The sequence below is a fragment of the Ambystoma mexicanum genome, chromosome 8 (assembly GCF_040938575.1).
Source record: "Ambystoma mexicanum isolate Mex_15411 chromosome 8, UKY_AmexF1_1, whole genome shotgun sequence".
Classification (NCBI taxonomy): domain Eukaryota; kingdom Metazoa; phylum Chordata; class Amphibia; order Caudata; family Ambystomatidae; genus Ambystoma; species Ambystoma mexicanum.
Window position 1 is genome coordinate 382,561,428 of NC_090929.1, and position 15,566 is coordinate 382,576,993.

The 15,566-nt window shown below is 44.0% G+C and overlaps 1 protein-coding gene across 1 annotated transcript in view; it reads left to right on the forward strand.

Moving 5' to 3' along the window:
* Positions 1 to 15,566, forward strand: part of TPRN (taperin) — a 293,974-nt gene that overhangs the window by 210,471 nt on the left and 67,937 nt on the right. The window contains exon 2 of the mRNA XM_069609851.1: positions 6,005 to 6,227. Coding sequence (XP_069465952.1) covers positions 6,005 to 6,227 — 223 coding nt within the window. The remainder of the gene's footprint in view (positions 1 to 6,004; positions 6,228 to 15,566) is intronic.

Below are 15,566 nucleotides of genomic sequence, written 5' to 3' on the forward strand. Positions count from 1 at the left end.
CCATTATTAGAATGCAAGCGATCTCCTCCCGGGGAATACACTGATCACTAGTGTTATCTCCCTGAAAATGCACGATGGCAACGTCACAATGTGTGGCATTTATTTTATTGCAAACTGCACTTCTTGGCATTAGAACATTTGTCACTTTGCAGGGCTGGCAAACAAACCTGAAAATGTGGTCTTTTAAATTTTGGGGCTAATCCCTATTCACAGTAATGTATAGTTGGCTTACTGAATGAAGCGAAGAGTTATGGAATAGAGAATTTCGCTGCAGTCTAGTTATGTTTTCAAAAGTTGTGTAACATGACAATGATGCAAATTGTTATTTTTGGCATTTGATAAACCACGTAAGTGGTTCATCACCCTATATTATGCATTGTCTCTGCGTTGGTGATCTTCAAATGTGGTGCTTGTGTGACCAGCATTTCAAGGCAAAATGCCGGGTCTAACATGCATTGTCCCAATTTTGTGAAATGGACAGTGCATGCAAATGCCAGTAAACCCTTTAGTGTTCCAGAACGCAGTGGTAGAATTGTCTGCTGGTGGTGCAGGGGTAGTAGATGCATCCTTTTCATGGGAGCGATTCCCATGCAAAGGCTGGTGGGGGTCCCCCAACTCCCTTGCATATGATCCATTTGGGTAACCTGTGGCAAGGGAATCTCCCCTCTCTCAGGGGGACCAATAATTGACCGTCCAGATGTGTGCTGGGCATTTCATAGAGGGCAGACTCGAGTGCCCTGCAAGGGAGGCAGCAGATTATGGATGGCATACACCCTTGCAGCAGCCCTCTTCAGGGAGCCAACTCATGAATTTCCTGAGGGGTGCTAGTATCTAGATTTCAATGAAGAGCCATTGAAATAATACGTGCAGATTGCTTTTCTCTTTTCCCAGGGGAGGGGAGGAGGCGAGCAGAAATGGATTTTCGAGATACTTGGATGTGCTTCTTTAGGACCACAAAGGTGTCCTTCAGCAGCTGTATCATCCATAGTCAAATCTAGCTGGTCTTGTGCTGTTTGATCTTAATGGCACTCTTTTTTCCAACACTGGCGACTTGCACCCTGTCCCTGTGTGCAGAAATAATAGGTATCCACCGCCTGCATCACTTTCTTCTATTGCTTCTACTGACTCTGTCCAAGATAGCAACAGTTTGATGGTCATGTTTAATGTTTTAGAGCCTTTGAGATCTGACCTCTCCTCCAAATGTAATGTAATTGATGCTAAACTAGATGTGCAGGCCCTAAGCTTTCTAAAACATTGCCACAGTGGAGGGGCTGACTATGGTCTTGAACCGGCATGAATCTTATTGGACTGAGTCTCGGGCCTTATTATCTGTACCTTCCTCCGCTTCTTGTTGTATACATTTGCCTGTACCCTGCATATCCCTGGCGCATGTCTCTGGGGGGTCTTTGCACTGCTTTATCTTCTCTTGATGTGGTCCAAAGAACACAACAGGAGAAGCGACTCAAAGGTCTGCTACTTAAGCATCCATGTACAAACCCTTCGCAGACAAAAACAAGAGAACAGTCACGGTGGTTGCTAGGGCCATCAGGACTCCCATCACTTCGCAGGAGGAAAACCCTGTTGCTCTTTATTCAATCTTTAATCCTCCCCAGCGTATTGATTTGCATAATGTGGCTTCTGGACGGACTGCATGCTCAACCAACTGTGTTTTCTGAGGATACCAATAAGGGGTTATTCTCAATTGAACACGATTACTTGGAACAATCCGAATAACATACCACACTGCACTTCAATGCTCTGACTAGTTGCGCCAATACTGACTTATTGTCTAACCCCATGCTTGTTAAACCACTGGCAGTCATGGAAACTAGTATTGTTGCATCTGCTGCAGTATCAACATCTAATGTGGTGGCCAAGGTTATTGTAAATTCTTCTGCACAGGCTTATGGTGGTTTTGATTCTGATGTGTTTCCTGTGGTTCCTCCAGCCGTTACTCATGAGAAGGGCCTTGAATCTTGTACACGAGATTCGTTAGCCCATTCTCATGGAGATGTGTATAGTAGCTCGCCCCGTACAATTGATGCCAAGGCTGTTTTAATGCAGTGCATTTTTGTTGAGGCAAATGGGCAATTTTTAAACCGCTCCCGGTTGCTTAATCTTTTCCACTGTATTATCCTGCTTCGATTTATATGGAGCAGTGATATTACAATTGTCTATCTCTACGAATTTTCCTCGAAAGCAACTGCTGTGGTCTTTCTTTTTTTTCTGGGGAAACCATGGGCTTCATGCTAGAGCTTTCAGCCTCCTTTAATCGGCTAGGCTATGAATGCACCTCAATTGATTCCCGGTATGGCAGAAGATGTCGACCAGTGGCGTCAAATGAGGGCTCTCCTGTTACCATGCCCGCCCCTGCGTATATACATCTCGGCCCCTAGCTTGCCATCTGAGGTAGGGAATGGGGTGGCTCGAATGGGGGAGGAGAGCCATTGGGCATGGCTGTCCACGTTGGCTTCACAAAGAGCGGCAATGGACCTCTAGTTCTGGGTTTTCCTAGTCCGGTGCAGCTCATTAGTTGGAACACTCAGATATTTTCACATCTATTTGAAGCAGGTGGCCTCTTTGATGAATTGCACTGGTATTCGCTGATGGCCCTTCAGGAAACATGGCTGACTGAACCGGTTGTGGTGGATGGGTGTCATTTTATCTACAAACCGGTTGTTCAGGGCCCACTTGGCCGCCCAAAGGGTGGCTTGCTTCTGGGTGCAAAGAGCTTCTATAGTTTGGCGGAATGCCCAACTTCTTCTCCCAATATTTTAATGGCTGGGATCACTGTGTCGTTTGAGAGGAGGAAGTAGGGAGGTCGTTATCAATCTTTATGGCCCCCCTCATAGGCAACCCCATGGTTTGGTAATATCTGAAATTGAGACATTAATTGATGGATTGACATCTTGCCCCCACCTTGCATCATCTGTGGGGACTTTAACTCACGGATACCTGCTATGTGCAACTTGATTGACCCTGCTATGTGCAACTTGATTGACCCTGCTATGTGCAACTGTTGTCCTCTCCTGTTGATGATGGTTTGCTTTCCCACTCATGCAGGAGGGGTTTGGAGTGGGCTACACTACTCTATTCTTTTGGTTTTACCATGATGAATGGTGCTACCTTATTGGATTGCCCACTAAAATGCACCCGCTTTGGTTCTAATTCCAGTAGTATTCTGGATTATGATTTTATGGGCAACGTTTCTAGCCTGGTGGTGGATATGTCCATTTTTCCTTGCCATGAGTGACCACTCCTCTCTTGAAATTTCTTTGAGCCAACTCCTACTGCTGAGCCTACTGGGGTTTTAAGGGTTAATCCTTCATTAACCGCCTATCGTGGAACAAACGTAGATTGGATGTAGCATCTGCCCACCTGCGAGTTGTGCTGGCTTCTTTTGTCGAACATTCTACATGTGCAGGTACTGTGCTCCTGGGGTGATACGGGATTATGGTGAAGCCATCTCATCCTTTGTCACTGCTACTTTCCTTAGGAAAGCTTCTAAGAACAGGAGACCCACACTTCTCCCACAATCACATCCATACCCATATGATGGAATTGTTGTTTCTAGGAAGAAAGCTGTGTTCAGGGAACTTCACGATATCAAGGGAATGCACTTGTGCCTAGTGCACGTGCAGCATGACTGAATAAAGAAAAACAATTGTATCAGTCATGGCTGAAGCAGCGCAGATATGCCCAGGAGTGTCTACGCTGGTGCAGCTTGGTGAATGTAGCCCTTGCCAAGGATTCATGCCAATTTTGGAAGATGGTCAATGGTGACCACTTCGAGCGTGACCTCATGGGTGCACCTGAAACCGCCTGGGTCGATCATGTCACAAAAACACTGGGTGCAGGAGCCTCGACTAATGCGACTGGCTTCCATTTGGGTATATGGCAGTACAAGCCTTCTCCAGCAGACATTTTGAGGATCATCAACTGCAGTAACCCTTCGCAAGCACCTGGCCCTGATGGCATCTGCAGCAATGTTGTTAAGAATTAACCCGATAGCTGGACATCCACACTGAAGTGCCTCTTCCGCTGGATAGGCAGTTCACCCGTTGTCGAGAGGCAGTATCTTTGTACTGATCTGGAAAAGGGGCGCCCACTCTGATCCTGGAAACTATCGCCTTCTCACGATGCTTAACGCCTTTTACAAAATATTTACCCGCATGCTCCTTAACGGCCTATGGTCCTGAGCCACTGAGATCAAGCTTATTCTCTTCAATCAGACCGGATTGCAGCACAGCCTTTGACACTGTTAATCATAACAGCATGGAATATCCCTGCTGGCCTTCTGTCTATGAGCATCCTCCTACATTCTGAGACTAGGATCAAACTTAGACTAGATCAATCTGGCACCACTACTTCATGGATCCCGACATCCCGTGGCCTGAAACAGGGCTGCATTTTTGCTTGCCCCACTTCTGTTTATTTTATATCTCGCAGACATGGGCCCTGCTCTGGTAAGTTCCATATCTATTCTACCCAAATTGGGCATTTCCCCCTTACAATAGCTGGGATTTTCAGATGATATCTTGCTTGACCTTACTCCCGCTGGTCTGCAGCCATCCCTTGATTCTTTGAAAAGTTCCTCGGACTCTCTGGACCTATTGGTCAATATTTAAAAAACCAAGGTCCTGGTAATTCATCCCCTAGGTCGCTAAAACATCATTGTGCCTTGGCATATGTAGGGGGTCAGACTTTAGATAGTAAAGGAGTATAAATACCTGGGAATAGTTTTTGACAACTGCTTATGTGGCCTTTTACATCTAGTCCACGTTAAGTTCAGGTGTTCGCAGGTTATTGGGTCACTGGGAAAACTGGCCTGTACCAGAGGAGGATATTCACTTGGAATTCTGGCGTAGTTGTATTTCGCCAAGATCAGCCCCATCCGTATCCATGGGGCTGAAGGCTGGCACCCTGGCAATAAAGTTGGAGTGGCTAAACTTGAATCTCTTCTTCTGAAAAGGCTGTTTCATCTCCGTACACGTGCCCTGATTCAGATTATCTTCCTCGAGTTTGGCATCTTTTCTTGTATGGCGAGACAGCAGCTATCTTTACTGAATTCCTTTTGGCATCTCGCTAACGCTGAGGTTGGTCCTTTGAATTCCACCTTCTTCAATGGCGTCCTAATTAAATCTTCTTACCTGCAGGGTAGTGCTTTGCACTGTATTACCTAAGGCCAAGAGATGGATGGCATTGGGCCCTGGTATTTCCGGTATTACCCAAATTGTTTGTTTACAATTGTTCGAATGAACAATTGACCGAATTTAAAGGGTCACAATTGACTATATATATATATATATATATATATATATATAATATGAGTTTTGGGTTGGGGGGTTTGGCGTTGGGTGGTTGGTTTCCCCCCACATATATGTTACAAATGACCTTCACAATTCGGTCAATTGTGAAAAGGTCCATTGTAATTCGAACAGTTGTAAAACGAACAATTCGTATACAACCATATTTCCTTGAGTTGGTCATACTCCCGGTTTAAGGTTGCTGTGCGAGATGTTGTCTATGCTTGCTTTTGGGAACAGTATACTGCGCACCTGGCAACTAGGTCGAATAGCAGTCTTTTTACTGAGTACATTCTTACTCAGGATTCTCCCCTGCAGTACATTGAGCAGTTTGTGGGTAACACTTTGGCATGGGATTACCTCAAACTGAAAACAAACTGTTAAAACCTTGAAAGTGATGGGTATGTGGGTAACAAATGAGGCACTTTGGGAATTAATTATAGGGGGGAACCACAAACTTTGTATTATGTCTGTTACTATTTTTTGGAAAAAGGTTGTCTGCATTTTGGAAAACCTCCCGCCTCTGGGACAGTTACTATGAATTTTGCTTGATTGTCTATGTTGGCCATTAAGATGTTTTATTCCTGCTGCTAACTTTTTTACTGTGGATTTAAATTATTTTCCTATTGTTAAAAGCTGTTTATGTAACATAATAATAATAAAACAAATCTTAATTGCACTTCTCTTCTTCCATGCAGATGAAGATTTCCTTCAATGAAACCAGCATTCAAACCATGTTTGAATACCCCTCTGAGAGCTCACTGGCAGAAGGCGATCAAGATGAGGAAGAGGACGACGACGATGATGGATCTGCCTCTGAGGCTGAAGAAGAAAAACCATACTCACTGTTCCTTCCACGTCCAAGCTTCATCACTAGTACTGCTTCCAACAACTCTCTACGGCCCAATTCCTCAAACTCAGGTGAGGCAGAAGAAATTGTGCGAAATAGGAGTTGATTGGATTGACATTGCCAGATCTACCCTGCAAACTATTTGCATCGGGCAAAATCAAATTGTTCTTCAGTTATTCATTTTTATTGACCAATTTGGGTGAGGAAAACCTTTGTTTTTTTTTCTCCATGTAAAAGGTGTGGCCTAACATGGTATGACATTGGTTTGTGTTTAGTTTGTATGTGATAAAAATTGTAGATCAATGTGCATAGAGTTCCCTGGAGCATTTCTATGAGATTAAATTACAGGATAAATTCAGTCTGTTTTTTGTGTTAACATTTATAACAAGGTCCATTTACCAGCCTGGATTTGTTAAATACGCGTTTTGAATGTACTTTTGTACTAGAAATTCCATTTCCCATAACACGCCTATGAGAGTAATTGGTTCGCCATTGCATCATCACAGGAACCTTGTGACTCTGTGATCCTGATGAGATGATCATCTTTGCACTGATTACCATTTCACCGTTACTCCTATCAGCCTGAGCACTGAGACAACCCTGCAAGTGTACTTTTAATTTTAAGATTCCCATTTGAGAACAAATTGGATGAAGCACATTCTCCTGATCAACTGTAACAGGGGTGATGTACTGGGTACATTCTCTTCTTTCCTAATTTAAAGATTTAAGTTAAAAAATTGAATCATCATGCGCATCACCTCTGCTCCATTTGGGTGGGCTATTCCAAGTATGTACCCAGTTTCACCTGTTAGACCGCAGATTGATATTGCCAGCGTTTTAAGTAAAGAATTTAATCTACATCACCCATTGTGTGGATGGTATCGAACTTTATATCATTAAGCAAAAATCCTCCTTATCCCTTTTAGAAAATTGTCTTCTGGTTTGAAACAGTACCCTTCCTAGACATGTTGATTTCCCTTTAACCGAATACGGGCCACATTCACGTTCAGACCCTCTCCGTTTACACTATGCATTTTTTACATACTCTTACCCACTTCCAGATTTCGTTTTTGATACAGGGGTCTCTGCCTAAAGTTGAAGATGACCAGTGAAGAGGTTTTAGGCATTCCAGAGTGCTGGTGGCGGTGGTGGTTTGTGGGGGCTGAAGAAGAGGGTGCTTAAGCCTTGGCAGGTTAGGCAGAGACATTTCTCACTCTTGACCTTAATTTAAATACAGAGCCCATCGACCAATGTAAATTAGTTCTCCAAAGACATCTAGGAGTGTGAAGCTTAAAACCATCGGGGAGATTGCAGAGGAGCAGTTGTGTACGCCATTGACAGAACCCACCCCTTCACCTTTGATCTATTGTATGAAGGATAGGAAAACACTGTGCATGACACCAGGTATTATTCCAATATCTCATCGACTGTATGAGATACTATATGCACGCAGACAACCATATCAAATGTACCCTCAAACTGAAAGGGTAGTTGGAGATTAGCAACAAACACTGAACTTTGAAGAGCTATAAAAGAAATCAGACAGCTGCAAAGTAATGTCGTGAAGAGAAGCTACAAAGACACACTGAAACAATATGCAAATAATTAAAGAATAAAAATGCAACTGAGGTAACAAGAGAAACATGTAATTGATTACAAAGAAATCATACACCAGAGAAATAAGTGAGAAGAGACGAAGTGAATGTACACATGCAGAAATGCAATCTAGAGGGGACATATAGAAGCTTGCTGCAAAAGAAAATATAATGCAACCAAAGCGGCCATGATGGACGCTAGACTCGTGTTGAAGCTAATCAAGATACCTCAGAGACAGACCAGGGCTGGAGAGTCAGGAGATCTTGGAAAAACGGCTTTGTGATGAATGAGGAACATGTATTGACCTGGGATCAAGGATGCCACATTAAGGAATAATTGCAAGGCACAAATGAAGTTAAGAAGATAAGCCGTATACCCAAGACATTTTTCTCTTACATTAAGTAAAGAAGAAGGCCCTTGCAGAGGTTAAGTATTGGACAATCAAGGATGCAGAAAGCCTATGTGAAGATCAACCAAGTCTCCAGAGCCAAGAGAAGTAATGACACCCAGCCTAATTGAATTAAATATCACTAAATAAAAGGTTGAAATGGGGAAAAATCGTGGTTTTCTCATACGTGATTCAGAATGCGAAAACAATGTCTATTCATGAAGCTCCAGATGAAGATAATAGTGTACCTACACTCCCTTGAAAGTCCCAGCGCAGAGAACAGTCCTCAAGGTCAACTACAAAGAAAAAGCCTGAGCTTGGGACTGGACCCATGAGAGATGATGGACTAATTGGGGAAGTTGGTAGTAGTCACGTTATCTGCACCAGAGTTTCATTTAGCTTATGTGCTGCTAACGAGACGAAAGTCCAAGGTGGTGAGAAAATGCCAACCACTCATAAGGGTATATAGAGCAGTGTGGAATTCAATGTTGCAAAAGCCAATCCGCTGCTGTTATTCTGCTATAATATGTATTCTACATATTCAGAGGTAGCCTACTAGATCAGTGGCACCCAATGATGACTCTAACACTTACATATGTTCCCTTAAACAATCCATCCCTTCAATAGGTTTTGCAGTTTGCCACTTAGGGTGACGTCAAAGCTGATGCAAATTGAGGTATGAATCCTTGGGAGTAGAGGGGGGATGGTGTGTGAGACAAATCGTTGTTGGCCAGATTGCCCTACTTTAATGAGCTGATAGTAAAGTAGTACTTTGCCATATTCTGTGGGTCAGAGATCATTCTTGGTAATTCCATCGGGCACTTTAAACATGCCAGGTGCTACTGCACAAGATCTTGCATGGAACGATTTGTATTCATGAGTTTGAACACAGAGGCAATCCAATGTGGCCTAAATGCTTCTTTCTTTTGGCAATTAATAGCAGTCTTGGAGCTTGCGATTATAGGGCTATTTCTTTCAGTCCATATTTCTATTGCACTGCAGCAAGGAATGTTATCTGGTTCTGCTCTGACAGAAGTTGGGCATCCTGAGGCTTGAATATTGTGTCTTCCAAGTATGTGATCATCAAAAACCTTTGGCTCTGAAAGATGGCCACAGTTGCCTTTTATTTATTCATCAAGCACCAAGGGGCAGAAGATAATCGAAATGGTAGGCATGAAAACGCCCAGAATCAACTTCTCTAGTCATACTAGAGGAATCTCCCATATGGTCCAGAAATTGGGACTGTGGTACGCATCTTTGAAATCGAGTTGCACTAGGCAATTTGTTTCTACCATGTCTAAAGCAGGTGCATAATTTTCACCTTCATATGGCGGTAAACAATCTAATTGTTGAACTCTTCCAGGTTTATGACTGGACAGAAACCTTTCCTTTTCTATGAATTAAAAATATTTCTTCAGAAACCCTTGAGAGGCATCGTCCGATGTCCACCCCTAGTTTGCAACAAACATGGCTATCTGACCTCTGTCTGCAGTGGAGTGTGAAGGGAACGCAACCACCTGCATTGATAGCTGGTTATCAGGAGTTTCTCCATCTAAGAACACATCCTCATCTACCCCTGGTTGATAAGACTGACACTTGCTGTTGGGAATCTCAATAGGAGTAGTTGCCTCTCCCACCGTAGAGAAATAGGGAAGCAGCAGCCAGTGTACTCTGATAACCCACCAAACTACTCTGAATTGGAAGACTCTGGATATGTCTGAACACATTTACAAAGTTGCTTAGCAAAACAATCCCCAAACAGGAGGCAGTCATTGTCAGGACCACGTTCAAATGAAGCTAGTTTGCCTAATTTGAAGTCCATTTTCACCAGCATACTCTTGTGGTGTTCTGCAGAAATGGTGCCCTTTGCATTTGACACTAAACAGACTGACCTTTGTGCACAGCCCGCAACAATGGTTGAATCTGACCACTCTCCCATGCCCCTGGCAGATTCAGTGAGGTCCATTACTTTTGATGATGCACCCAAAAGTAGTTTTTTGTCTCAGGACTTCAATAAACAATCTCAGCCTTTCATGCACTTTGGAAATGAATGTTAGAATATGCAGCTCAATTTCTGGTGTAAGCCACTTGGCCCTTCAAAGAGGTCCTGGGGCATTCAGGTTTCAGCTTGGATCGCATGTCTTTGTCAGGAACCCCGGGAATTCAAAGGCTCCTATACACCACCACCCGGGGTGAGGACACCCATTCCAAAGAACAAGGTGATGTGTGCTCTTAGGTTTAAAGGTGTCCAATCCTAAACCACTTGCAGTCAAGGAAGGTGCCATCTTTCTGTGCTTACGGTTATTCCATTTGTCGATTTTGTCCTGTTTCTTCACCCTTGTTTAAGACTGGCTCAAGGCCACCATGTGGCTAACTCTGCAACGAGAGTATGGTGCATGCATAGTTACATCGCCTGGAGCATGAGCGCAAGAGCCTTAGCAATATCCCTTTAACAATGAAGCCTGCTTTAAGCTGTTCTAAAGCAGACTTTGTCTTGGAGGGAATACTTCTGTGTCATGATCGTGCACAAGGGGATATGGTCTCTAAAAAGCATCCTGTCTGGACCCTAAATGGGTTTCTTTGGACCCTTGTGGTAGATGCAATTCCGATCTCATGGTACATTAGGAAGCACCTTATTCATGTAGTTTAGCAGTTAAGTACTCAAAAGCTCTTCCAAAGGTGTCCAATATTTTGATCTACTGGACGAATACCATCTGGTACACTTGCGTCTACAGACAAATCCACAGATGTGCCCAAAACGCACTTAAATCATGATGAGAAGGCTCCATTTCGGTGTGAACAACACCTATGGTTGTGCACCATTTAAATCTGACAGTGGATGGAAGAACCAATTGTAAATTTGAGGATAAAGAGCAAGGTGGCGGTTCAGAAGGATGAGATGGATTAGAGTTTGCCATTCTAGATTTGTATTTTTTCTAATTAAAGAGAAAAGGCCTAACTTTCCCTAACCTAAGGGTTGCCTTTCCTAACAGAACTAAAACTAGGGTGCTAGTCATCAGTGCGAAAATACAAATAAGGATCCGTCCTCAGTACAAAAGTAACCTGTTCTGACCATGCCACTAAGACTAAACAACTAAGGACCAGGAGAATGACTCGGTTCTCCTGGTGTGGAAAGATGACTTCCCAATGAAATATCCCTTTCAATATGGAATTTTCAAATAGTGATCTGCTATCTTCTTCACCAGTTAATTAATTTCTCTTAATGGACTTTTCTACATCCTGTTTTGTGTCCCTCAGTGTTTCCTTACACTATCCTTGCAGGGCTATTGACTCCCACCATCTTCTATGTTTTTGTTCCCATCAGAAAACCGTTTTTCTTTGTGCTGCTTCTTCTATGAGACTAATTCTTAGGTCTCCTTGTTTCTGGACTTATTCTGTGCGATCAATATAATGTATCCAGGGTTTAGATTGACTTTTCTGAGGGAATTCAATACTACTGTGATGAGAAGCGTGAGTCCAATAGCTGTTCTCACTTTTACGGTTTACAATACTACTGGGATGAGTAGGAGAGGTCCGGTAGTTGGTCTCACTGTTCCTACTAATTTGCCAACTAGAGTATAGCCACTCATTACAGCTGACCCTCTCCCCGTGTCTCCTGCTCTTCCTGTTAATTTCCTGGTTTCAAGATTATATCACTTACTTTTCTCTCCGATGCGTCACTACTTCTTTGCAGGATGGCTTCTGGACTTCTACTCAGTTTGCGTTCCAGTATGACTCAGCGTACTTCCTGTACTGTGTTTTTAGCTCTAGGCATTAATCCCTTTCGCTTGTTCAATGTTACCATATGTCGGGTAAACTTTACTTTCAGTTTTTCTTTCTGGTATTGCTCAGCATACCACTAGGCAGATGGCATTGGCACAGAGAGTTGTTTCCTCTCTCTCTCTGTCCTCCGCCTCCACCTCTTCCGTGCAAGTCTCTCCTGAGAAGTTTATTCGCTCTGGAGCCTCTTGGTTGGCTTTCCTGACACAGACTTCCTTGTACACCTGTTACTCCGTACTGCTGGACATTAGGGAGTTCAGTGGCTGTCTCCCTCTGACCCATTTGAAATTCCCAGGTCTCTCTCCATCTTGGCTTTGCTCCTACCACTTTTATGAGGCCACACTGTGGCTTCCACAATGGTCCTTCCTTTGTGTTTTTGTGAAGCTTGTCCTAACTCAATTGGGCTTCCTCATCTGTGTCAGACAAGTCTTCACTCTTTCTTACTCTTGGGTATTTACTAGTCTCAGTACCAAATAGATCTTTATCTTCAGCTGAGGTACTGCAATAACAATTGTAGGAGGTTCTAGATCTTTCTTTATCAGTCTCTTGAATGAAATTAAAAGAGTTCCCTTTTGGAACGCAAGTCCTTATCCCCAAGGGGAGGGAGAGGGGGGCAGGACTCGCTCCTTGTGAGATCGTGATTTCCGCCACCCCTAGGAGGAATGTTGTGTATCAGGCTTACCTCCCTATTCTCTGAAGAAGCTCCCCCCTTTGGGGAGAAGTGACCGAATCCCACGATTTGTCAGTGGTCATGCACACGTGGTGGGTTATGCCATTCTTCTGTTACTTGTACTATCCTCAGTTAGATAATTACCCCCTCCGGTGTACCTGAGGCTGGGTGGGGACTGAGGCACAGAACCTACTGTGAGGGAGAGTGCTTGCAGTGCTTTGGTCATCATTATGTTCACATGCCTGTTGCCAAAAACACTGTATGCGCACTAAGCAATCGGAGTATGGTCAAGAGTACACAAACCAACGTCCAGTCTGTTTCCCACTCGTAGAAGAAGCACACACTGATGCAATTGCTGAAGGCAGCAGAAACATATATGCCAACATTTTGGAGCACATGGTAGGTATATTCTGCCACCGAATGTGGGAGAACTGAATTGTCCCATCGGATTGCCTTGGGCTTAGAATTATTTAGGAAGGAAAAGGTAAAAAAAAAGCCCAATTTTATCATAGAAAAATCATGAGTGTCCCCACCTAAATCAGGAGGGTTGGCATGTATGCAGAAAGTAGTCGCAGTGAAGCTACGATCACAGTCCAAGCAAGGGCAGCAAATAAAATTCTTCCGACCATCTTGTGTACCTCCTGTTATGGGGTTGACTGGGACCAAGTAGCAGGCCAAAACCATACGTTAAATTATGGTATCTTTATTTTGGGTGTTAAAAGAAAGGTCAACTTAAATGCAGGGTGCAAAATATGCACTCGCCACTAGCTATTGACTAGTGATTTTATACTCTTAGCGAGTTTGTACTGGTGTGCTATGCGCATGTATAGAATTGAGATGACAAATGGCTATTTTAGGGCTGGCTAATAGCTTGCAACTTGTATTGTTGCCCCTTGGTAAATGTAAACTGGATCTTCACAAATAACAGAACATGGGTCTGGATAGTTATTCTCCTGAATTAAGTCTGGTCCCTTCTCCCCAAGATACCCCTTCCTGTCACCCCAACAATATCCTTTCCAGTATTCTCTGGTTGCTAGGCCCACATAGCCTCTGGATTGCTGACACAGTTCTTACAGTTCTGACAAGGTTTTGTCACCCCTCTCTTGATCATTGGAGACTTTAGAATGATCGAAACTTCTTTTGTACTTGATCTAGATGCAGACTTTCCCCTGGGTCCTACATACAAAGACTCACTTGGGTATGAAGTCATTCAAGCAGACTGGTCAGCGGTAGCAGGGAAAGAGACAAAGGGGTTCCCTGGTTTTCTGCTCTGTCTGGAATTCCTCCTGGTTCTTCCTCACTCGCCTCAGATCTTAGAGTAGTCTTCCTGGCTTAGTCTTGCTCCTCTGCCCACAGTTTGGTCCTGCCTAGGGCCACCAAGTCCACCAGAACCTGCCTAATATGGCATTTGAGAAGCTGTTTTCAGTCTTCTCGTTGGCCCTTCCTTTGCTCCCCGATATTGACTCTTCAAGTCCTCCTTCACCTCCTGATAATTACTCTGTTCTCTTCCCTCCTCATGTCGTCACCAACTGATCTATTCCACCTTCTCTGCTAGCTTTTGCCACCTCCAACCCTTCTGCTTCTCTGGGATTTATTTCCTCTGGTTTCATCCATTCTCCCCTCAATGTTACAATTCACACCGCCTTTGCACCACCTTCCCTAGCACCTCTGCCTTGTGATTTTTCTTTCACCATGTTCTTCGGATCAGCCTCTTCACCTGATATTACCAACTCCTCTCCCACTAACATCCCCGATTTGCCCTCTTCTTCCCTTTTAGTTTGACAACTTCCTCCTGCATTGTAAAATTTAACCACCTCCTGGTGACTCACTCCCCTTGTTATTACCTCCTCTTAACGTGCCTCTCCTTCTGTCACCACCATCTCCTTCTCTCCTCTGCTGCCACTTCTCCAACCATCGCGTCTCTCTAGCCAGTTTCCTCAATATCTCGCCTGTCTCCAGCCACTGCCAAACACAAGCCTCTTGTTCTTTTAACCCATGCTGGCCTTTTGGGCCCTCTGAGTTTTCACAATCTCCTTCCTGTTAACCACTCTCAGTAAAGGGTGACACCTATGGTCTTTAATAGGGGCAGAGCTACTAACGCTTGATCCAATTAAACTAAATCCAGTTAGGGGCACAGGTGGATTTATCAGCTTGTACATTTTAGGTCTGCTTCGAGAGAGGTTTTGGTAAGTTGTGAAGTGTTGTCTTATCCACTGTCCTACATTGTCTTACTAGAGGTTTGGGGGACGAGAAAGACCACCCCTCCAACTAGCTTGCAATCATGCATTGCAATTGTCTTTTGCCATGTGATGGGAACCATGGGAGGTTGATCCAGGGATCTTCCCTATACCACTCCTGCGCCCAACATCTACTGGCTTTGTGTGGCACCCAGCCATGTGAGTCCCTGCCTTGGCGGTCCTTGGAACCAGGCAGGGAAGTTCATTGCACTCTCGTTTGCTTCCTTCCTAGCATTCATGGTCTTCATATTATTCTCCAATACTGTAACCTTCGCCTCCATTTTCTGCTATCTGTAGAAAGGTCCGGGGTTAAATTTGACCCATTCGTCATTGCCAGATCAATCCCAATGCTGCTTTTTAAGTGCTTAGAAAGAGAATTTCTTCAGTCCAATAACTCTGTCTTCGAAGGAATTATATGCTGCAAAGCATCTAAAGCGTGTTATTTCTTGCTTTTAGCCAGGAGGAGGAACCACTGTGTTTGCACAAGAATCCCTCAGCCATGAGAACGAGCACCTCCACATCGTCCAAAGTGTGCACCTGATACTGGTGCCATCATGGGAAATGAACCCCTGCCTTTGATCCCACACAACTTCTGCTCACATTGACCTTTTGCTTCAAGTGCAACAGCCATCTTAAGGCACAGAAGCCTACCATTCAGTGCAGGTACACAGCAGCACCTTAGGTTAGTTAATGCTGGCTCAGTGTTTTCTCTCACAGAAAAAGCCTGGGCCAGCAGCCC